General features: G+C 42.1%; 1 protein-coding gene and 1 long non-coding RNA gene across 13 annotated transcripts in view; one reads left to right on the forward strand and one right to left on the reverse strand.

Annotated features, from left to right (window-relative positions):
* Positions 1 to 25,278, forward strand: part of ADGRE5 (adhesion G protein-coupled receptor E5) — a 432,832-nt gene that overhangs the window by 181,558 nt on the left and 225,996 nt on the right. For 3 of the 10 annotated variants that reach the window (XM_073622464.1, XM_073622466.1, XM_073622467.1), the window contains exon 1: positions 16,683 to 17,233. The exons of 6 other annotated variants lie outside the window; for them this stretch is intronic. In XM_073622464.1, the coding sequence (XP_073478565.1) occupies positions 17,182 to 17,233 (52 nt within the window). In that variant the 5' untranslated portion in view covers positions 16,683 to 17,181. Of the gene's footprint in view, positions 1 to 16,682; positions 17,234 to 25,278 lie in introns of those variants that run through there. One more of the 10 variants, XM_073622468.1, reaches the window with a different exon arrangement.
* Positions 3,508 to 23,727, reverse strand: LOC141133229 (uncharacterized). 3 transcript variants are annotated; one of them, XR_012243025.1, is made up of 3 exons: positions 23,517 to 23,727; positions 5,931 to 6,060; positions 3,508 to 3,702 (listed from the first exon to the last, which is right to left on the reverse strand). It is a non-coding gene; the product is annotated as an uncharacterized lncRNA (long non-coding RNA). The 3 variants fall into 3 exon arrangements; XR_012243026.1 differs by lacking the exon at positions 23,517 to 23,727 and adding an exon at positions 21,706 to 21,922; XR_012243024.1 differs by lacking the exon at positions 23,517 to 23,727 and adding an exon at positions 20,179 to 20,439.

A 25,278-nucleotide genomic window follows, 5' to 3' on the forward strand; every position in this document is an offset into this window, starting at 1 on the left:
TTCATCCGATCGTGTGTACGGGACTTAATAGTCACCTAATAATTGTGCACAATTCTCCTAAGAAAGCCAAAACATCACTTTTACTTTCATATATAAAGGTTTGAGGTTTGTTAACATTTTGGATTGACCGAGAGCACTGTAGTTGTTCAGTAATTAAATGAATCCTCAAAAATACAACTTGCCTAATAATTGTGCACACAGTGTACCTAATACAATAGGAGCCATTTAACCTACTGGCCGTGGCGGCCGGTGGGTTCTCCTTTTGGGGGGGGCAGCAACCAGACAACACTCCCCAACGCGGCATTGACAGGCACACCCCCCCCCAATGGGATCGGTCCAGCACTTACCCGCTCGCGTGGCGTCCTCTCCTCCTCTCCTGGAGTGCGGGCAGTGGCGGCTTCGGCGTCCGCTCCTCAAGCTTCCTCCACCGTGTGTCTCCTCTTCCACCAGAGCGCTAGGCATCCAATAGGATCGGCTGACGCTTTGGCCAATCGGGAAACAGGTTTCATGACCTGCCTCCTGATTGGCGGGAAGGAACTTTAGTGTGAAAATAGCAAAAATTTGTTATCGTCACACCACAGGGTGGGATCGAAGCCCAATGCTCTGCTCTCCAAGGCCACCCTTTTTTGAAGCCTATTAGAGCCTCTGGTTCTAATCAGGTGCTTCTAAAAAACACCCACGCTGCATTGCAATCCATAGTCCGGTGCTCTGATATGTAGATCAGGGGGCCGGACGCATAGACAGGCCGCCACAGAAGGCAGTGGGGGCCAGACGCATAGACAGGCCGCCACAGTAGGCAGTGGCGGCCCGTCTATGGACAGGCCACCACTGCCTACTGGTAAACCTTTCTAGAAAGGAATAACTCTCCAAATATCTGATCTTTTCTTGTCCAATGGGCTAGCAAGGCACATCAGAGTGGCCTGACTAAAAGGAATAAACAGAAAAACAGAAGTTCTGCTTTTTCCTGAAGCATAGTAACACATGCATCCAAAGTACAATTTTGTTGTGATTCTTTTATGAGTCAGTCTACATTTTAGGTTTTGTGGACATTTATTCACTACTTAGCTGTTTTATGAGTCATTTTAGGAATTGTGGTATTCTTTTAATGTTCCAGTAGCCTGGTAGAAAAGTACAGTCTGTCCAAAAACAAGAAAAAAAAAAACCTCTAAGGCCGATAACACATTAGGTAGTATTTACCCGAGTATTACTCGTGACATCTGAATGGTATATGGGACATAACCTGATTTCCATTGCAGGATTGGTCAAAAGATTTTCTAGTTTACTTGCACCTCCTATCATATATTTTGACTGCTTTATTAAGTAGTAACTTCTTCGGCAACAAATTAGCCACTCATAGTACCCAAGGCACAAATAATAAATTCTCTTCACCCCCTAGGACATGCAGCCAACCACAGCAGAAATTGCAACAAGATATGAAAAATATATTGCTGTCCATGCATGCATATATCTAATTTATACATACAATTGGAGGTATTTATGCTCATTGTATCATAAAATAATCACTTTTTTTGGAGTGCAGGCAGATTTTCTTTGATATACTGTATGCATTTGTGATACACACATATAGGTAAACCTGGTTATTTTTTGGTTTCTGAAAACTGAAGTTGAGGTTTTGCTTTTTTTTATTTCCATTTTCAGTACTAAACGTTTGTACTTCAAGTGGCCCTATCATTATATCTAAATTAAACTAGAAGCAGCCTGTAAAAGAAAGAAGACTAATATAATATAGTACAAAAGGTAAGCTTAGGACTTTGTATATACCGTTAAAAGTAATTACAGCTTATTTTAAAAACATACAAAGGAGTATAAAATCATAATAAGTTCATGTATTATAAAATACATTACATTTCATATCTACTAGATTAATGTATCAACTGATAATCTTTAGGACATCCCACATGGAATGCCACAAATATACTGGGATAAGGTTGACGCATTTCAGAAGCATTGTTTTGTTTATCCTTAGTTTTCATAATATATTTTGTCATATGTGCATTCAAGAGAGGTCAAAGAGGTCATGAAGAAGTGGTATTTCCGTGAAATGTATTGACCTTATCCCAGCATACTTGTTTTGTTTATCCTTAGTTTTCATTATATATTTTATCATATGTGGATACAAGAGACGTCAAAGAGGTCCTGAAGAAGCAGTATTTCCGCGAAACACGTCAACCTTATCCCTGTGTACTTGTGGCATTCCATGTGAGATGTCCTAGAAGTGATCTGTTGATACCATACATTGACCTTATACACATGGTATGTAATGTATTTTATAATACATGGACTTACCATGATTTTATACTCTTTTGTATACAATAAAAATTGAATGTTTTTAAAATAAGGTGTAATTACTTTTGGAGGTATATACAAAGCCCCAAGCATACATTTTGTACTGTATTATGTAAATTTAGGGATGATACCTCTAGTATTGTGATATTAAAAGGGACCACTATTTATTTCCTTTTCAAAAGAAGAGTAATACCTTCCTGCCTGGCACCGACTCCAACCTTCTCTCCCTTGTAATGCTATGGAACCTTCTTTTGGACCCTTCTGCATTATCCCCAGCGATCTTGAGTACAGTCCAGATGGTACTCGATCTGCTGTGTCCTTGGCCGCTCCAGCCATATTCTAAGAGCTTTGAACCAGAAAGCGCTTAGAGTTGAGTGCTTAAGGGAAGGTCATTGTTCCGCAGGGAAATCTCCACCCTGAGAGAGACAGAGCACAGCAGGTGGGGTCTCCTTTCAGATACTGCTGTCTCTCCTTGAAACTTTGGAGACAGAGCAGTTAAAATAGAGGGGGTGGGAGACTGACTCACTTAAAGCAGATGTGCACTCGCGATTTTTTTTTTTTTTTCTTTTACACTTAAAAATTCCCATCTTTCAAATGTCACACCACTTTTTGCGTTCTTTTGCTCCCTAGATGTCCATTTTTCTTTGAAATTGTAACTTATATAAAATGTTTACTGCCGTTTTCATCTTGCTTGTGGGCATTTGAAGCCCACAAGCAATCATTTCCTGGTTCCAGTATTATAGATGTACCAGCATTCCTTGCTGGTTCCCGCGCATGCTAAGTCGAGCGGCGTAAACATCTTGGTTGCCATCACAGCAGGTGGCATCTTAGGAAGTTCCTGCGAGATTTCGCGGCGGCCCTCCGCACTGACTCCTGGGAGCAATGACAAGAGATCCCAGGAGACAGTGTGGCGAGGACAGGAAATGGCGATAATACCCGCAAAATCCCCTCCTACAGCCGCAGAGACATTATGCAGCGAAAACAGACCGGGCCACATATATACAGGTACAAAAAAAAAAATTGTCCATTGAGGACTCTATGCTCTATTTAAAAACTACTGAGCTAAAATTGAAAAATTGTGTGAAGATCCGCTTTAATGTAAATTTCAGTATGTATCAAAAAATGTTTTATTGAGGCCATGTGAACTTGGTACTGCTATAGACACTATAACAAGAAAGTTTTAAAAGTAGAATTGCTTTATTACATCAATTATATAAAACACAACACTGTGCCAACAGGCAAATGCATTAACAAAGCTCTCTCTTAACTGGGTCGGTACACATCAATACCATAGACCAGATGATACAGTCTATAACAAGGAATTTATCCAGTTCTTTTCAACAAGTTTAGTGGTTCTATCCGCTTCATCAGGAGTATTTTTGGACAGCAAAGTATCTATGAAAGATAATAATAAATACAGCATAATATGTGTACATAATAGCAAAACATACATATAATCACCCTTCTAAATTTCAGCATGTGTTATTGAGCTCAGTAAACAAACAAGATTTTTACACCAATGGAGAAAAAGAGAAAATCAATATATTATTATTAGGAATGAGCCAAATTGCCCTGGATTTGATTTGAGCTGGGTTTGTTGAACTACAAAGAAGTTCAGATGCCAAACCGAACCCCATTGAAATCAACGGGCGCTGAATTTTTCAAATCAAAAATGCCCTTTCTGGCCATGGATTGCCAGCAATGTAAGAATGTGTAATAGCAAAAGTTATACCGCAATTATGCACGATGTTACCGCTCCCGCCAAAAGAGTAAATGTTCAGGAATTTATTCAAACACCCGAACAGCCCACCCTTAATTTAAAGAGTAACCCCACTTTTGTTGAGAAAAAAATATTCCCCTCTGGGTGATCTATGAACATTACAAGGATTTTAGCAAACTTTGTTGCAGATTCCTAACTTTTGTTATGCTCAATAAATTCCTGGGTGTTTGTGTCCATGTGGGATGTGGGAAAGTGAGTCCAATGGGAGTGGTTTCATAATTATCAATCAGCTGCTGCACCTGCAGGGCACTAATGAGGAAAGCTGCTGGGCCTGCATCCCTTTAGATGTGATTTCCTATTGGGAGTATCTCACCAAAAATTACATTTTTGTTGCAGATGATGCCTGAAATCTGACTTGTATCTTAGTGCAGACTTCTGGGAAAATCTGTGAGCCAATCACAGAAGCAGAGATAATAATAAAATGTAGCGCATAGTGAACAAACAATAACAAAATAGTGGTGCTGAAATATATTCCAGTCCAAACAAGAAAAAATAAATTGTTAAGTCCATTCAACCCAGTGTAGTAAACTGAACATATGGTAAACCCAAAGTCAATGTACTAAAGAGCAGATGGACTCTGCGTAGACTCCAGGGATCACCAGGTAGATCTTCGCGGTAAGTAAACACAATATGGATCCGGAAGATGGAATGTCCCTCATATGGTGGAAGCTAGGCATTCACTCCCATTCCGATAGTATATGAAAAGAAAAAATGTGCTTCCACATGCAGATAAAAGGGGTGTTTTTTATTGCTAAAAAAAAGTACAATAAAAAAGTGATCACAGTAAAAACAAAGGCAACGTGGAGAGTAGTGTCTTGTTTGGACTGGAATATATTTCAGCACCACTATTTTGTTATTGTTTGTTCACTATGCGCTACATTTTCTTATTATCTCTGTATTGTTTTAGTCACACTGTATGTAGCTTTTCACTAGTTAGCGCAGTGTTTTCCTGTACACCTAATCACAGAAGCAGGAAATTATGTTTCTGTGTACAGAACACTTTCAGGTTGCATTGCATTGCATTTTACATAAAATTACAGAGCTGCAGATTAAAAAGGAAAGGTAAATTTAAATGACATTCAATTACAATATTACTTGTGTTGCAATTGTATACGCTTTATTATTTTTTCTTTATTTGCATTTTTTCCCCCCACTATTTTTAACTTCCCAAAGTTGAGTTACCCTTTAAGATTGATTATTTACCTAAATTTAAAACCCAACCATACCTATGAAAAATTAAAATATCTATAAAAACCCTATACTTTCCATTTAATGTATGCTAAAGTTGTCTTTTAATAAATATTGTCAAATGCTACTTTAGTTTGCCTTGGACGCTTCTGCTGGATGAAACAGGGCAAACATGCTCAATTATTGATACAAAACACATGTATGTGCAAATGTTTGTTATAAAAAAGATGTAAGTGGTAAGTACAAACCAGAGGACTGAAGGAAACCCATACCAACCTAAAGACACAGTGGCTAGGGAATTAGTAGATACAGAACACTCTTACTGTGTTTCTAATTTCCTGTGGTGTATGTGTGACATGCATTGACATTGTTTTATTGTTTTGTTTCCATATCTGCTTTATCTACATAAAAAACAACAAACTTTTACCTTCGCCTGCTTAAATATCTATAGGACTAAATGAGGGGCTTCATATAATTGTATTTGTTTCCTTAAGATTTTCTAATGCCTCTTCTGACGGGTTTCTAAGCATGTTAATGCAAGGTTTGAGTTAAAGTGATACTAAACAGAGAAGGCTTATTTGCCATAATTCCTTCACATACTGTAAATCATATACAGTATATCATGGTACCATTTTTTTTTACATGCACTAAGTACCTTATTCCTGCAGCACTGTTGTGTGGTCACATGATCTTTGGCATCTGCAGGTAAAGATCCTTGGAAGGGACTTCTATTACTCTACTGATGTATACGCTCTACAGTGTGTGTCTGCACAGTCCTCACATGACTGAAAAAAAAAAAAGTTTAAAAATGTCAAATTAAATTCTAAATATCAAATTACTTATTTTATAGCACCCTATAAATCTTTATTGAACATCAAATGTGTATTTTTTGTGCATTCATATTTACTAGACAGAGTGAAAGATGAGTGACACTAGCTTTATTTTTATTAAAATGGCATCTGCATCCAAAGCTCTTTTTTTACATTACAGGTATTAGCAATTACAATAGATATATTTAATACTGATCTATAATAAAACTAAGTGTGTTTGTAAGTTTTTTAGTGAATGTAATCAATCAGCATACTATATCCCGTCCCCACCGTGTTTATCAATAGGAGGACATGGAGGAGGAGGAGGAAGGGAGGGGAGTGTCATTTACCACTCTGTATACGCCCACATGTGTCACATGGGCTGCACAGATAAGAGGGAATTGAAGGGAACCGAAATATGAGCATGCTCAGTAGATGACAACAGCTGGTCTACACATTCTCAGGTTGCAGTGGGGACACAGAGAAGATGGAAGGGAAAGCTGAAGGCAGGATCAACCAGGTATATTTCACCCTACAACAAAACGAATGCTTTAGTGCAGGGGTCTCCAAATTGCGGCCCGAGGGCCAGATCTGGCCCTTTGCCATCTTTTTTCCGGCCCTTGGGGCACTATTCCTCCCACTGACAAAAACAATGGGGCACTATATCTTCCACCGATACCAATGATGGGATACTATTCCTCCTACTAATAGGGTGAATACTCTTCCTCCTATTGACCACCAACCCTGATGCCATATTTATTCTCACTGATGCCGGGCCCGTGACATTTTCTACCCCCACTTGCCACAATCCGGCCCTCCTAAAGTCTGAAGGACAATAAAGTGGCCATTTGTTTGAAAAGTTTGGAAACCCCTGCTTTAGTGGCTTTGTGAGGATGCACACCCTGTTATATACTGTAGCATGTAATAAGAGGTTTTCCATGTCTGGGTTGACACTTTTGATAAATAGGTCACTTTTTTTTTAAATAAATAGGTCAAAAATAACAAAGATCTAGCAACCTGATATCCTTTAACATGAACCTTGCCATTCTCCATTCATGTAAAATATTGTCATGCTTCATCAGCTGTTTCACAAGCACGCCTTCCTTACCCAAACATGCAATGATTAGATTAAATAGTGTTATTACTGATATGCAAATGTTGACCTTTTTGTTGAATGTCCTCATCTCTATTTCTAACCACTCCCACTGGCCACTGATGTATGAAGAGAGAAGTGATAGACTTTTACAGAAGAGCAGAAGTGACATTGAAGCTGTGTTCCACAGCTCGGCTTCACCTTCTTTATACTGTGACAGAAGGAACCTGACGCCCCTATGCAGAGGAATAGCAGGGTCAGTGGGAAAAGAAAGAGCTGAGTTTTTGTTCACTGATTAATCACTAATGCATTTGTTGAATTGCATTTGGCAGTGTTTTTTGTAAACATAACCAATGGAAAGGGTGGCTTTAAATTTTAGTTTAAAACCAAAGAAAAGCAAAAAAACACGTCATTCCCTTACCCCTAAGGCTACTCTCACACTGGGGCAGGGGGACGTTAGCGGTAAAGCACCGCAAATTTTAGCTGCGCTTTACCGCTGTAATAGTGGTGTGTTTTCAGATGCTAGCGGGGCACTTTTAACCCCCACTAGCAGCCGAATAAAGGGTTAAAAGCACCAAAAGCTCCTTAAAAATGCCTCAGTGTGAAAGGGGTTTTATGGAACTCCCTGGGCCAACCTTTCACTAAGTATTAGAAATGAAAGTAGCCTAATATATGGAGGCTTCCTTCCAGTCCAATGGAGGAGTGCCCTCCTGACCCATGATCTCTTATTAAAACCACCACACCTCCTGCCACCACCTCCCAGGAGCTCTTTTTGTCTGTCATAGTCCAAATAACCAATATTTCTGGGTAGAGGGGATCACGTGATTGTCCTCTCTTTATACATGATGCAGTGATTAGGACTAAGTAGACAGTCATCGGGTCATCTCCCACATAGACCAACAGGAACTTAGGCTGGCCATAGATGGTTCAAACCATGTGTGGGCAGGCTGAATGCACCAAGTTGATCGATCGAACAACTTGGGTACAACCAGCTTGCCAAGTTCACTTGCGATTATCGCTAGCCGCTAGCAATAACATACCTCCAAACTTTCTGAGATGGGAATGAGGGACACCTATCAGCAAAAGTATGCAGGGATAGGACACACCCCTTGCCACGCCCCCTTAAAGGAGAATTGTACAAAAAATACAAGATGGGTTAAACCCACAAGTGCTTTTATTACCATTACTAATCCTTTATATTGGCTTTTGGAATTTACAAATGCAGCAATTTAGAAATCAGATAAAAGGTTTAGCACTGGAAAACACTTTTTGATAGATAAAAAAGTGCATTTTATATAGATCTATATAGATCCGACCAAAATGAGGGACAAATGAGGAGGAATGAGGGACATTGCTCCAAATCAGAGACAGTCCCTTGAAATCAGGGACAGTTGAGGGCTATGCAATAATCACTGTCTTCTCTTACAATGGGATTAGACTTGTGGCCCCTGCAGGAGAGCAGGGCGGTGAGGGAGAGGTCCCATTCAGGGATTAAAGGGGGAATAAATGCAGCTCAGCTAATTCCTCATCACTGAGGTCCTCCATGCCCCCTAGTAATTTGCCCTTCTCTGTGCTCTTTCCAGTTCCAGAACATTGTTTTCATGAATCAACATCCAAAATTAAACTTCCTCTCTCTCTAGAGTTTTGTTGCTCATAGGCATAAATTGTGCAATATATTTACATAAAAATTAATTCCACATGCTCCTATTTATGTCTATTTATGTGTTCTTTGACAGTCTACATGCTTGAGAGCTGCCCACAGCACTGGGAAATTATTTTCCATAAAATGTGTTTTTTTTTTTGTCCTTGCAGCCTTTGTAAGAGACTAAATGGTCTGCACCGAATCAGAAAGCACAATTGTGACATGTGTGCCTCTGTATACATCAAGCTGTACTAAGGAAGAAGCTGCTCCCAAGAGCCACTCATGTTATGGGAAAAATGAGAGACGGAGTCTGCCTTAGGCTGAATGAGCAATCCATTTCCAATCTTGCCCATGGCTACCTTTAGCGGTTCCTGGGAGCAGCCTCATCCTCAACCCAGAAGGTTGGACCTGCAGTGAGGGGAAAGCACTTTTCCTTTTTTCCCCCTCCAGCTGGCCCAGTAAGAACACATAAAGCCAGGGCTGGGTCTAGGAGGTGCTCTAGCACTTTGTTGTGTACACCCCACATTATTAGGTATTTTGTGGTTTATTAAAGGCAAATCCACTCTGCAATACAAGTGTACTCGCTGTAAATCTGGGGGGAAGCATCAGTGATTTTATCATCCGATCATGTAGAAGCAAAGATGCTGTTTTTTTACTTTCCTTGCATGTCCCCTTCGGATCTCCAGCAACTGCACTTCCAAGTGCACTGGTAGTGCAAAGTGGATTTGCCTTTAGTAAATAAACCCCAAAGTCCAAGATACCTAATAATTCGGGGTGTACAGTGCCAAATGCTAGAGTGCAATTTACCTAATGAGGAAGCTATTTAGATTGACCTGTGTGTCCCCAAGGAAAGACATTGGTAGTGTTTTACCCACACTTCCTGTTTGGCCTTATGATAGGAAGTGAATAAATTTGAAGGAGAAAGTGGCAACATTTTGGAGGTGTCTTCACCCTATCAGGGGTGCAGACATCCCCAAAAACTGTCAAGACTTCTAATCCCTCTGCACTCTATCCCCAAGCAAAAATAAGAAAGGATTTCATTTAGTTTAATTTTGCAAAGACGCATTCCTAAGTTCAACTGTGATGCATGTCAATGGCCCAGTTAGACCTTGCTTAATAGAAAACACCAGTTGCCTTTCACTAGAAACATTTGTTAGTCCAGTCCTGGAAATCTGCATCTGCTTTACTATTAATTTCCCTAAAAATTGGGTTCCTGCAGCTAGATGCGCAACTGCTGTGTATGGGAGATGCGCAACTGCTGTGTGCGCGGAGGTATGTACCTGTGGCGCATATCTGGTTCCCGGAAGTGGTGGCCAGCACACAGGAATGACATCACGCCCCTCCAGGAAGGAGGGCGTGATGCTTGTACTGTTGCTAATTTCTTCCCACCACCATGGACCGCTCACTGTTCTCTGAGGAATAGATGATCCTTATTTGCAAATTAAGATAATTATTTTTTTTTTTAACATGGGGTGGTGTTTGTGTGGGTCCCTAACACACATTCAGACATATGGGGGGCAAATTTAGACAGGATCTGATTTACCTACCAGCATGTTTTTAGAGTGTGGGAGGAAACCGGTGTACCTGGAGTAAACCCACGCAGGCTCAGGGAGAACATGCAAACTCCAGGCAGATGGTGTCACGGGTGAGATTTGAACCAGTGACCCTTTTTGCTGCTAGGTGAAAGTGCTAACCATTACACCACTGTGCTGCCCAAATATATATCTATATATGTAGGTTCTTGTGTCCACCAGCAGAGAGAAGTTGGGTAGATGCCAAACTCCCCATTCTGGAGGCATAATAATGGTCTAGCACAGGGGTCTTCAAACTACGGCCCTCCAGTTGTTCAGGAACGACAATTCCCATCATGCCTAGTCATGTCTGTGAATGTCAGAGTTTTACAATGCCTCATGGGATATGTAGTTCCGCAACAGCTGGAGAGCCGTAGTTTGAAGATTCCTCTAGCATGTCTTGAAAAAGGTGGTTTCTCATGTGCCCGGTATAATGCCCAAGAAATATCTTTTGGAAAATACAAGTGGGTCATGGCACATCTACATTCCAAATTTGGCACTTAAGATGGTCATGCACTATGCAATCTGATTGGCCAATCTCTGTACAGCTCGATATTTCGGCAACATAGATAATAGGAAGACGCACTTGAACAATTAATTCAAATTATAGGAAATCAAACAGGCTCTTGCACTAAATCTAATTTAAGATCTAACTGATTGCAGTGTATGGTCACCTTTTAAAGATCAAGATCTGAAAACATTAATTTATTGGGTTTAGAAACTCTTCTCTGTTCTTTGTAATATATTGAAAGATTTGGGTAAAAATAGAAAAAAACACATTTCAAAGATATATTAGAAGTGATAGGAATGAGCTTAGCTTCAAAAGGGTTAATTAACCAAGAACACCTACTAATTGCCTAACAAGACACATCCAATGAGATTAAATTAACCAATCGTATTGGGCGTGCTCTATTATCAATGAGAAAAAAACGCAGTTACCCTAGCACTAGTTGCAGTTTACATATTTATTATCACTTTGTGCTTCAAAGAGCGCTGGTTCGCACGTTCGGTTAATGACTTTTGCAGCGCACCAATTAACGTATGAACTGGTGCAGTGCATTCTTCTTAGTAAATCAGCCCCTATGTCTGCCTAAATTCACTTTGACAATGGTTGCACGGCATTTCTCTGGATGAGTTTTCTGGTAACAACAGTGGGCCATGCACTTTACTAAAACTGGAGGGTGCAAAATCTGCTGCAACTCTGCATAGCAACCAATCGGCTTCCATGTTTTATTGTCAAAGCTTAATTGAACAAGCTGAAGTTAGAAGCTGATTGGCTACCATGCACAACTGCACCAGATTCTGACTGCTCCAGTTTTAGTAAATCTCCCCCTTGTAGTCTTTCTTAAAAGAGTTTGTGACAGGGTGACAACACAACAATGCAGAAAAATCAGAAAGGCAGGGGTATTGTATTGTTATCACCCCATAACAGGAAGTGCCAGAACAAGGACCTTTTCGGCAGGATCACCAGGTATCACTGCAAAGAAAGCTGCAAATTGGAAGATATTGAAAATGACTTTTGAAATTACATAAACATGTTAAAGCTAAAGGTTTTGGTGATTGGGATTACATAAACTTTAAAGGGGTTATAAACCTACGTGATTTTTCACCTTAGTGCATCCTATGCATTAAGGTGAAAAAACACCTGCCAGTGACCGGCCCCCCGTTTTACTTACATGAGCCCTAGAACTTGTCTCACAGGGACGCGCTGTCTATCTGCCTGGGGTTCTCAGCTCTTGATTGGATAGATTGATAGCAGTGCAGCCATTGGCTCCCGCTGCTGTTAATCAAATCCAATGACGTGGGCGCCGGGGGGGGGGGTCGAGTCCTGCATTCGGCCTCTATGGACGCCGAATGCTGGACTCAGGAGCGCGCCCGCAAGGTAACCCCCTCTGGGAAGCGCTTCTCCGAGAGCGTTATCAGATGTGGGGAGGAGCCGCGAGAGCCGGCGAGGGACCCCAGAAGATCAGGTTTGGGGCCACTCTGTGCAAAACGAGCTGCACAGTGGAGGTAAGTATGATATGTTTGTTATTTAAAAAAAAAAAAAAAAACGAACCGTTACAATCACTTTAAGGGCTTATTCACACTAGCAGTTGGGGAGACAGTAAAATCCCACAGTTGAGCCAAGATTTAATCCTCGCCTCCACCGTTACCCCCTTTAACTGTTGAGGCAGCAATCAGGGGTGTATACATGCTGTGGACACGATGCTTCAGCAGGGAATTATACCCCCTGTTATAACACCTCCTCACCGCCTGTCACATGCTCTCTGAAGGGCGATCCAAACGTAGATCAAACCTAGTGTGAATGAGCTCTAAAGCTGAACTACAGGCAAGCAGCTAAATATAAAAATGAAAAATGAAATACATATGAACTATTTCACATGACAAAGAATTTGTATTATGTCCATTCAGTTCTGAGATTTACACAGCTCTGCCACACAGCACAGCCTTGTCTGGCAGATTTTACCTGCTTCAGTTAAAGTGTATCTAAGCCAGAAACCAAAAAATGTAATAAATTGCAGTTTACTCGGCCCCATTCAACCTGAGCGTTTTGTAGCTTGAAGCCTCAAGCTACAAAACCCTTGAGGGGAAAAAATCCATGATTCTCTATGGAGTTGGTTCACATCTCCACTCCAAGTCGCCTGAAGCTCAATCAAGTTCTGGACCCTTTTTTGTCGCTCGAATCGGGCAGATTTGGGCATTTTTGGAGCAGGAAGCAGATGACAAAATCTAAAAACATAGCAACAAATGATGAAACAGATGATCATTTTTCCTATTGGCTAATAAAAAAACCGCCAAAGCTAAAAAACGCCGGAAAACGATGCATGGAAACGTGCAAATATGCACAACAAAATGCCGGAAAGACGCTCAAAAACGCTGCGCTTAGGTGTGAATGGGGCCTAATCGTTACATGTGATGACATCTTTGGTTTTCTTTTTATTAGGCTTTCTTTCTTTTATTTTCACCAGATAATCTGGCAAGTAAGTCTGTTATTTTTACAACTTCCTTTAACAGACCAAGCTGACCAGCAAATATGGCAGTTAGGAGGTTGAAGCACATTTAACACTGACATGTATGTAAAATCTTTATTCCAAAAGGCTAAAAAAAAAAAAAAAAAAGCTTGCCATAAACTTGCCTAAAAAGTGTTAGTTGAAGTTCAGCTTGTATTTGTTGGTCAACTTTATTTTAACACTACCCTCCCCCAGATTGACAATGCTGCTGTCCACAGGTGTCTCCGTTGCGCCTCCATCCAAAATAAGGAAACCCTAAGACAGAAACCATGTAACTGGCCTCAGACAGCAGGTGAAAATAGAGGGAAAAAGCCTAAAAGAAAACAAATGCAGCCGTAAAGTTTAAGGACTAGTAAGCTGCAATATATTCAATTTTTGTTTTATGGGTTTAGAAACACCTAAAGTAACACAGAAGCAGCGGACTGAAGAGCTCGTCTCTTTGTCATTCTGCTGTTCCCTCTTATCAACATGTTTTTTTTTTTTTTAGCATCTGAACACTGCAGCAAAACTGACTGGCTCCTTGTGCTGACTCTCCCTCTCCCAGTCTGAGTGTTCGGCCTCATGCACACTGGGCATTTTTGGGCGTTTTTTTACAGCTGATGTTTTTAGCTTCAGACGTTTTTTTCTACAGTCAATAAACTTCCTATCATGTTATCCTATGTGTCCATGCACACATAGGCTGTTATCAACTGTTTTTGGCTGGGGCGTTTTCTAGCTGTAAAAAAACAAAACAAAACTAGTGGGTTCTGAGAGGAGTTTTTCAGCTGTAAAAACGTCAAAAAACACCATTAAACACCGTTAAACACTCCAGAACGCAGCTTACCAGCATTTTTTAACTTTTTTGATCCCATTGAAAAAAAAATGCTGAAAAACGCTAAACAACGCTATTGGAAAAACGTTGAAAAACTCACTGCAAAGCTATTGGCGTTTTTATACCGGTATTATAACGTCCAGTGTGCATGAGGCCTTACTGTACAAGGACTGCAAGAGGCTAATACCAGGTCTATTCAGGTAATGACAATACTTGTATTTAAAAAAAAATACATTTATGATGTATTAATGCAGTGTTTCTCAACCAGGGTGCCGCAACACCATGGAGTGCCATTGGGATTTCCCTGGGGTGCTGCAAGCATGAGACCCAGGTTGCTGTAGATCAGACATGGATAGGAGGACTCTGTGGTGATGGGGAGACTCTGATGTGGTGGTAGGACTCTATCATTGGGGTACCCTGATGTGATGGGGACTCTCATATATAGAGGAACTCTATGACACCAACTGTGATGGTGGCCTCTGACACTGTGATAGGGAGACTATGTGGTGATTGGGGGGGTGATGTTTTTGGGAGGCTTTCATGTGATAGGGGGACTCTGACGTGAAGGTGGAACCTCTGACATGATGGTGCCTCTGACGTGAAGGGAGGACTCTGATGTGAAGGGGGGGCTATGATATTATGTGGGGACCTCTGATGTGAAGGGGAGTTTCTGATATAATGGGGGACCTCTCATGTGAAGGGAGGACGATAATATGAGGGGGGGGGGGTCTTTGATGTGAAGAGAGGACTCTGATGTTATGGGGAGATCTCTGATGTGATGGGGGGAACTCTGATGTGATAGGGGACCTCTGATGTAAAGAGCGGCTTCTTATGTGATGAGGGGACCTCTGATGTGAAAGTCAAGGAGGAGGGGGGGTGGCTCTGGTGTGAAGGGAAGACTTTGATGTGTTGGGAAGACCTCTGATGTGATGGGGGACCTCTGATGTGAAAGAGGGCTCTGATGTAAAGGGAGGACTCTTATGTGATGGGGGGGGGCTCTGATGTATTGGGGGAACCTCCAATGAGAAGGATGTCTCTGATGTTAAGGAAGGACTCTGATGTATTGTGGGAACCTCTGATGTGAAGTGGGGGCTTTGATGTGATGAGGTACCTCTGATGTGAAGGCAGGACTATGATGTGATGGGAGGACCTCTAATGTAATAGGGGAACCTCTTATGGGAAGGGTGGCTCTTATGTGAAGGGGGGACCTCTGATGTGAAGGGATGACCTCTGATGTAAAGGGGGGTCTCTGATGTGAACGGGAAGGGGGACCCTGATGCAAAGGGAGAACTACGATGTGATGGGAGGACCTCTGTTGTAATGGGGGAACCTCTAATGTGAAAGAAGGACTCTGATCTGATAGGGGAGAACTCTGATGTGAAGGGGAGCTCTGATGTGAAGGGAGGACTCTGATGTGATGGGGGACCTTGGATGTAAAGACAGGACTCTCATGTGATGGGGGGACCTCTGATGTGAAAGTCAAGGGGGGTGGCTCTGGTGTGAAGGGAGGACTATGATGTGATGGGAGGACCTCTGATGTAATGGGGGGATGTCTTATGGGAAAGGTGGCTCTGATGTGAAGGGAGGACTCTGATGTGATGGGGGACCTTGGATGTAAAGGCAGGACTCTCATGTGATGGGGGGACCTCTGATGTGAAAGTCAAGGGGGGTGGCTCTGGTGTGAAGGGAGGACTATGATGTGATGGGAGGACCTCTGATGTAATGGGGGGATGTCTTATGGGAAAGGTGGCTCTGATGTGAAGGGAGGACTCTGATGTGATGGGGGGACCTCTGATGTGAAAGGAGGACTCTGATGTGATCGGGCGACCTCTGATGTGAACAGGATGGGGGACCCTGATGCGAAGGGAGAACTATGATGTGATGGGAGGACCTCTGATGTAATGGGGGAACCTCTTATGGGAAGGGTGGCTCTGATGTGCAGGGAGGACCCTGATGTGAACATGAAGGAGGAACTATGATGTGATGGGAGGACCTCTGGTGTAATGGGGGAACCTCTGATGTGAAGGAAGGCCTCTGATCTGATGGGGGAGAACTCTAATGTGAACGGGAAGGGGGACTCTGATGTGATGGGGGGACTCTGATGTGAAGGAAGGACGACGCTGATGTGATGGGGGGACTATGATGTGAGGAAAGACCTCTGATAAGTGGTGGGGGGACCACTGATGTAAAGTTAATTTCTTCAAGATGGTTGTATTTGCTTACTTTTTAAAGGGTGCCACAATGAAAAAAAGGTTGAGAAACACTGTATTAATGAATGCAGAGCTATATGAATTTGTGTCTTTTATGTCTGCTGGGAGTTTAGCTTTAATGATGTTAATACCGATTACAATGTATGAACTTTTTATAAATCATTTTGCTTTGTATCATGCTACTGCACGTATAATTCATTTATGGATTTCCCCCTCCTCTTTTTCCTCTGGTGGTGTGCACGCCTCTCTTCCCTTCTCGCTCCTCTATCTCTTTGTATCCTGAGAGTGACCTCACTAATACACCCCCTAACTCAGCCACTTCCCCTACACTACACACAACTACTCAGCACTGTGTAGGGAGAAGAGTTCAGTCATTGCTGCTGGGAATCCTACAAAGGCTGAACGCTGGGGGATAGATAGTTATAAAAGAAAACTTAGCAGATCAGCAGGGGGTACATAGGGAACCTGAACCTGCACAGGGGTGTACGAACAGTAGACCTGGTGACCGGAGAGACTCAGGACGGTTGCTGAAATGTGACAGATGAGGAAGGAAGATGGAGTAATAGACTGTAGGTACAGGAACATATGCACAGTCACCAAGAAACTACATAGAGTAGAAATAGTTTAAAGTTATTAACAGAAGTCTATAAGTAACTATAAAGAGTGGATGGTATCAAGAGAAAGTTTTGGATAATAAGAGATAAATTTGAATACAGTGAGTCTCCACACCTTGGAGTGGAAACAGAAGAGTGACCAACAATGGAATACTGGATAAAAATTGGACTTACCATGGCGATTATTGTGATATCAGGTAATGCTGTGTGTGTGATTGTACTGCTATCTGTATTCATGTGATGTTGACCCTCTGAAAAGGTCCACGTTCTGGTCTCGCAAGTGTCTTGTTGCCTCTGCTGTGGCTTTTTATGTTATACATCTCGTGGTTGGTCTCTGGTGGTGGTGGGACTACCACCACCTTTATTTACTACTTAGTGTACTCCTAATACTTTTGCTGTCAATGTTGCTGTTGGTTGAAGTGTTATTGGTAGCAATATTAAAGCCATTATTACTCCTACTGGTACTGCTACAGCTAATACCATCAAGAGAGATACTGCTATCGGCTGAATCGCATAGAATTCTCATCTCCATCAGGTACCCACAGACATTGTTCATCATCAGCTATCTGGGGAACAATCTTATCTCCATCAGATACCTGCAGATCTTATTGGCCATCAGCTATCAGGGGAACATTCTCATCTCCATCAGGTACCCACAGACTTTTAGATATCAAGGGAGCATTCTCATCCCAATCAGGTACCCACAGACATTGTTCACCATCAACTATCAGGGAAACATTTTCATCTCTATCAGATACCCGCAGACCTTATTGGCTATCAGCTATCAGGGGAACATTTTCATCTCCATCAGATACCTGCAGACCTTATTGGCCATCAGCTATCAGGAGAACATTCTCTTCTCCTTCAGGTACCCACAGACTTTGGTGGCTATCAGGGGAACATTCTTATCTCCATTAGGTACCCGCAGATATTGTTTACCATCAGCTATCAGGGGAGCATTCTCATCTCCATCAGGTACCCACAGACATTGTTCACCAGCTATCAGGAGAACATTTTCTTCCCTTTCAGGTCCCCTCAGACATTACTGGCCATCAGAAACATTTTCATATCTTTCAGATATATTCTTATCTCCATCAGGTACCCACAGACATTGTTGGCCATCAGCTATCAGGGGAACATTTGTATCTTCATCAGGTACCTCACAGACATTATTGGCTATCAGCTATCAGGGGAACATTCCCATCTCCATCAGATACCCGCAGATCTTATTGGCCATCAGGGGAACATTCTTTTCTCCTTCAGCTACCCACAGACTTTGGTGGCTATCAGCTATCAGGGAAACAGCCTCATCTCCATCAAGTACCCACAGACATTGTTCATCATCAGCTATCATGGGAACATTCTCATCTCCATCAGGTATCCGCAGACATTGTTTACCATCAGCTATCAGGGGAGCATTCTCATCTCCATCAGGTACCCACAGACTTTTAGATATCAAGGGAGCATTCTCATCCCAATCAGGTACCCACAGACATTGTTCACCATCAACTATCAGGGAAACATTTTCATCTCTATCAGATACCCGCAGACCTTATTGGCCATCAGCTATCAGGGGAACATTTTCATCTCCATCAGATACCTGCAGACCTTATTGGCCATCGCTATCAGGAGAACATTCTCTTCTCCCTCAGGTACCCACAGACTTTGGTGGCTATCAGGGGAACATTCTTATCTCCATTAGGTACCCGCAGACATTGTTTACCATCAGCTATCAGGGGAGCATTCTCATCTCCATCAGGTACCCACAGACATTGTTCACCAGCTATCAGGAGAACATTTTCTTCCCTTTTAGGTCCCCTCAGACATTATTGGCCATCAGAAACATTTTCATATCTTTCTGATATATTCTTATCTCCATCAGGTACCCACAGCATTGTTGGCCATCAGCTATCAGGGGAGCATTTGTATCCTCATCAGGTACCTCACAGATATTATTGGCCATCAGGGGAACATTCCCATCTCCATCAGATACCCGCAGATCTTATTGGCCATCAGGGGAACATTCTTTTCTCCTTCAGCTACCCACAGACTTTGTTGGCCATCAGCTATCAGGGGAACAGCCTCATCTCTATCAAGTACCCACAGACATTGTTCATCATCAGCTATCAGGGGAACATTCTCATCTCCATCAGGTATCCTCAGACATATAAGCTATCAGGGGAACATTCTCATCTCCTTCAGGTCCCCGCAGACAATACTTGCCATCAGCTATCAGGGGAATATTCTCATATCCCTTAGGTACCTGCAGACATTTTTGGCCATCAGCTATCAGAAGAACATTCTCGTCTCCATCAGGTACTTGCAGACAATCAGCTATCAGGGGAACAATCAGACAGATTATTTGGTCCAACCTTGTCCATACACTTCTGCAAGCCAAAAGACTAAACAGACTAGACTTGGCTAAGTGAACTGGTAATTTTTTGACAGTGCACCAGTAAATATGGGCATCAGGTTGGTCAGGTCACTCCTACCCGTTCAGCTGTCCTCCAGTGCCTATGAAGATCTTCACTTAAATTACATCAAGTATGTCCATGCCACTGATACATATCTCAATAACACCATTATCATTACTCGTACTAATGGAACTTCTAAGTCTGCACTCACACCTTAGCAGAGTATATTACCAATGTTTGAGGAGTTTTTCAGGCAATTTCCAGGCATATTACATGTTTCTTACAGGCGCATTTGCATGTGTATGAATCTTCAGGAGTTTGTTTTCTGGATTGGGCAAGGAAAGGAGAGTAGTTCTATAGGAGGAGAGGAATTCATCAGGTGTAAAAACTCTTGCAAAACCATGGGTATCATGCATTTACAGGCTTTCCTATTAAAGTCTATATAATAAAAAATGCCTGAATACACTTATGAAATATAAAATAAGCTCATGTACCTCTTTGCACATAGGGTGTAAAGTGTAGGATGACTGAGCATACAAGTGTAAACAGGAACAATTTGAAAGAATAGAATTCAGCAAAGTAAGACTAAGTCAGGCATAGGGCAAGCAGAAAAACACAAAAGTGTGAATGAGGGCTAATGCTTCACTTAAAGCGGGGGTCCACCTATCTATCGTTTTTTTTTTTTGGAGTTCATTCACAAACTTTTCTTCTCATGATTATCTACTCACATGTTCTGTGTAATAAGTCCGCCTGTGTCCGATTTCGTTGTAAAGAATAACTTATAAAATTCACTGAAGGCGGTTTCCATCTTCATTGTGGGCATTTGAAGCCCACAAGCATGTATTTCCTGGATGCTGTGAATGCTGTGCTCCCAGCATTCACCGAGATGTTGTGATGACGCTGTTGCACAATGCATGCTGGGAAGCCTGAGACTAGCTCCCAGGGGACTGTGGGAGGTCTGGGAGAGGCTAGAAACACGCCTACTCCCATGGGAAGTGCTAAGAAGATTAGAAAAAAAAAGGTAATTACGGCGATTTAAATTTTTTTACACAGCATGTCAGCATCTAGGCAAGGAAGAGAATGCATAGAGATAATGTTCAAAATTTGGGTGGAACCCCGCTTTAAGCCAGCCCAAAATCTGACATGCTGGTTGTACCCAAGTCAATCAATAGATCGACTTGGGTACATTCAGCCTGCCTATAGACGGTTCAAATTTCGTCCTGATCAGCAGGATCCGGCCGAGATTGAAACCGTCTATGGGCAGGCTGAATGTACTCAGGTTGATCCATCGATCAATCTGGGTACAACCAGCATGTCTGATTTTCGGCATGCAATTATTGTCAGCAGCAATCCAGCCAATTGCCAGCAGAAAATCGCACCATCTATGGCCTGCCTAATACAGCTACTACTCCTCTCCCTTCTACTCCTGTCACTTTTATGTTTTATCAGTGCTGCTAACAATTTTTTGATTGTACAGTAAATAAATACCTGGGTACACATTGTAAAGTATATCCAGCAAATCAACATGAACCTAAACCGGTATTTGAAGGAGCATAAGTAATCCAAGACTTTATTGGCCAGCATTTTGTTGGATCGCAGCCCACATATGGCTTGTTGTATCCAAGTACCGATACTATTGCTACTGGTAAAACTAATATAAATGATTACAGCTGCCACCCAGGCCTTTTTTCTTAGAGAATAGGTTCAGGTACTCCCCCCCCCTTCCAAGTTCCCCCTTGTCTCCATCCCCTACCCACCTCCAAGCACGATCCTGTGCAGCCAACAACTATAGATCCCTCCCAACAACAATTAATCTCCAAGCAACAATAGGTCCCACCAGCAACAACAAATCCCCTCTAGCAACAATAGACCTCCCCCAGCAATAATAGATTCCCCCCAGCAACAAAACCCCCCCTGGCAACAATAGATTCCCTCCCCAACAGGAATAGATCCCCTCAGCAACAATAGACCCCCCAATATAACAACACAGTTGCCAGAATCAGCAGACCCTTCCCTCAACAGTAGATCTCCCTCAGCAACAATTGACCCCTTAGCAACATAAGATCCCCACCAGCAGCATATTATCCTCACCAGCAACAATAGAACCCCCCCAACAACAATAGAGCACCCCAGCAACAATAACCCCCCCGCCAGTAACAATACAGTAGATCTCCTGGTAGCCAGCATCAGTAGACCTCCATACATAAGATCCCCCCAGCAAAAATAGATCTCCCTCCAGTAAAAATAGACCTCACCAGCAACAAATCATCCCTCCAGCGACAATCGATCCATCCAGCAGTCAGCATCAATAGACTCTCCAGCACACCCCAGCACCCATTAAGGGCTGAAGGTGCCGGAACTGCGTTCCCCCATGTTCCCACTGAAAAAAAAAACCTGCTGCCAGCAATAATGCTTTTGTTACTTCTGCTGTTCCTACTTGCAGGTAATAATACTACAACTACATCTGACAATGTGACTATTCTGCTGCTATTATGAATACCATTTCTTCTCCCATTGTTGGTATTACTAGTTTTTAGTCCTGACAAATAATAATTCTGCTTTTACTGTGGTTACTACTAGTGATCCCATTGCTACTTCTATTGCTAATAATGTCATCTATTTATAGTATGCTGGTATATTAAGAAGCATTTACATTACAGACCAGACAATGAGGGCACAAATCAGGGTGTTTGCTGGGTCATGACCAATTAAACTAGTGCCAATTCTGTAGTATTGCTAATTCAGTTTTAAAATATCTGCTGCAGGCTGATTTTCTAACTCGCTGATTTAAATGATTTATATCAAGTTATTTTAAACTTAATCTGTTAAGCGACTCAACCCCTCGTCTCTATAAACAAGGAAATCTTCTGATGCTTGTGTCTTTATTTAGCCTCTGCAACGCTGGCATGTCTGAGTGTGGTGAGATTGGTTTCAAAGGCATGGTTTGTGGCTGGGTGGCATCTATGATGTGTATACTCGGGTTTCTGGTACTGAGTGCTGGAAGTATTTATGTATATCCCAGAGTCATATACGGTAATACACTGCGCTTTGGGCCACATTCACGCTTCTACACACGTGATGTTGCATGAGTGAATGTACAGTACAGCAATGTACAGTGTATGTGCATTACAATGCCTTGCTATTTATTATCGGTTTCACTCCAGGACTAAACAAATACACCTGAACCACATCACATTGAATAAATACAATATACTTTGCCTAGAGGCAGCTATGTTTTGACACATGGATGTATGTTGAGGGCTCATTGAAAATTAATTGTCACAATGCATGTCAACATGCCGAAAAATGTTCATGCGATGCAACATGCACAAGTGTGAATGGGCCCTTGCAAAGTACATTTCTCCCTCCCTTGAAGAAGCTCCCATTCATTAGGGCTCATGCACACCGCCACGCGCAGAAAAAATGACACTGTTAGGGGCATTTGGTGTTTTTTTTTTTTTTATGCCCATGAATGCAGCTGCATGTTATTTAATGTGGTGATGCACGTGCAGGTGTCTATAAGCATATCTGTGCAGTGTTCAGGGGCATAAAAAGAAAAAAAAAAAAAAAGCTCCAAAGTTGAATTTGGAGAGGTGGGTATGAGCATAGTTTACACATAAGTGTCTGTATTCACGTACATTTTTTTTCTAGTGGCTAGAATAGATTAATATTCTAATCAACTATGATTTTATGCTTTTAAACGGCATATGCCTGTAAATGCACATAAATGCGCAAAAAAGGAGTAAAGACACAATGTTCTGGCAGAAAAAATGCAGCATAAATTCATATGCCCCAGTGCATGAGACCTATTCACAACAAACTCACCTATCCTTCCATGTCTCCATGCTTTATTTTGTTGAGAAACACCCCCCTAGCATTTCTAGCTGCTGCCATCTAGGGTAAGGGCCATTGTCGGCTGGTTCTCCATTTTTTTTTTTTTTTTGGGCGGGGGGGGCAAACAAACCAACCGCTGCCCCCCCCTCCCCCCCAGTTTGGTCAGTTGGTCCACCATCTGTCAACCCCCCCGTCGCTCGCTCATTTGCCTGCTCACCAGTCCCGCACTTACCCCATCTAAGTCGCGGGTAACTTCGGCTCCTTCCTGCATCTCTTCCTCGATGGCTTCCTCCTCTTTAAGACCTGCTTCCTGATTGGGAGGAGAAGAAGGAAGACAATAGTGAATATTAATTTGCTATTGTCACACAAGTGGGTGGGCTCAGGGCACAGTGCTCTGCACCCCAAGCCCACCCTTTTTGGGGCCAATTAGAGCCTCAGTCTCTAATCATGTGCTTAAAAAAAAAAAAAAACCCCATTTGAAATCCATTCGTCTGGCGCCCTGCACCCCTAATGGAGCGTCCGCCACTGGTAAAGACAGATGATTCATGTAGCATTTACATCCTGGAATCCATCTGCCCTTAGCTTAGGCATGCAGGCAGAAGAGTGTGCTTAGCTGAGAATGTCCCTCCTCCCCTCCTTCAGATGAATGAAAATAAAAATTTCATGATGACTTCTGGGATGTGTGAGATAATTTTGGCCTAGGCCAGAAACCAACGAAAAAGCAACTGAAGAAATGTAAATAAAAAAGAAAATACAAGTGAAAATAATATACCTTCCTACCTATATTCTAATGCCAGCAGCATAAGGATGAAAAAATAGTTAATGTCAATTGAGAGAGTTTAGTTCTGCTTTAAACTGGCGAGTCATCAGCTAACAATTTAATTCAACTCTTGGGTTGTGGGAGAAAACCAAAGGAACTGGAGATTGCCCAGCAAATCACAGGGAGAATATTTCATGCAGATAGAGTAGCTATGCTGCCCATGGCATCCAATCAGTAATTTCCACCCACTGATCTGATTTATAAACTCATAAAGGTGGGATCAGATGCTGTGGGTAACTGCATATAAAGCTCCTGCCATTATGGCAGTTTAGAATCATCTAACTCATTTTATTTAGGTCATTCCTAACCACCTAACTGCAATCTGTACCCAGAGGATTATATCTGATGTTCTCCGGGGGTAACGTTAGGTAAAATAATTTTAATTGTGCTGATAATTCTCCCCAGCCAAAACCACACTCCCCATTCCCAATACCTCTCTTCCCTAACCTTCTGTTAACCCCCCCCCATACTGAGACTCTTTTAAATTCTATTTTTTTTTTTTGTCCTTACTAAGCTGGTATGGCCCCTGATGTCACTTCTCCTTGTGACGAAACAAATTGTACACTGACATCATCAAGCCCTGCGTTTGGCAGTAGGACTTTATGGTGGTATTTTCTATTTTTTGAGATTTTATGTGCATTTTAAGAAATCTTTTTGAAATACCTGATATCTGGAGCTTTCCTAATGCATATTGTGAGCAAAGACATGGTTGGTGATCTCACTAATCCTGTATGGGCATGGCTTGACCTTCTAAATTCTTAAGTCCAACAATCTGGCAAGAGTCTTTGATGCTTCTGGTGGTGGAAAGCGTGTCACAGAGGAGTCTCACTTTTGGAGCTGTATAAGGCTCTTTGTCCTCAAGGAGTTTGCACTTTATTGGACTTTATTTTGGAGGTTTTTTCCACTAAAAGTGTGGAGGAGTTTAGCTTTTGGTGGAAGTGCTGCTTGTATTGCTGTGGTATCATCTAATGTTCATATGACTGTATTGTCTACTTGCTCTTTTTACAATTGCTTAATTGTGCAGCCTTTGTACTTTCTGAAAATTTTCAGTAAAAACAAATGAACAAGAACTGTACTTCTCTTGTGGATCATAGGGGCGCACTTACTTTTGCTCTCCTGTGATCCAGAGTCAGCTAATAGCAGGCTATTGCCCGCCGTTAGCTGACATTACAGA

Source organism: Aquarana catesbeiana, linkage group LG03, assembly GCF_042186555.1.
Source record: "Aquarana catesbeiana isolate 2022-GZ linkage group LG03, ASM4218655v1, whole genome shotgun sequence".
NCBI classification, from domain to species: domain Eukaryota; kingdom Metazoa; phylum Chordata; class Amphibia; order Anura; family Ranidae; genus Aquarana; species Aquarana catesbeiana.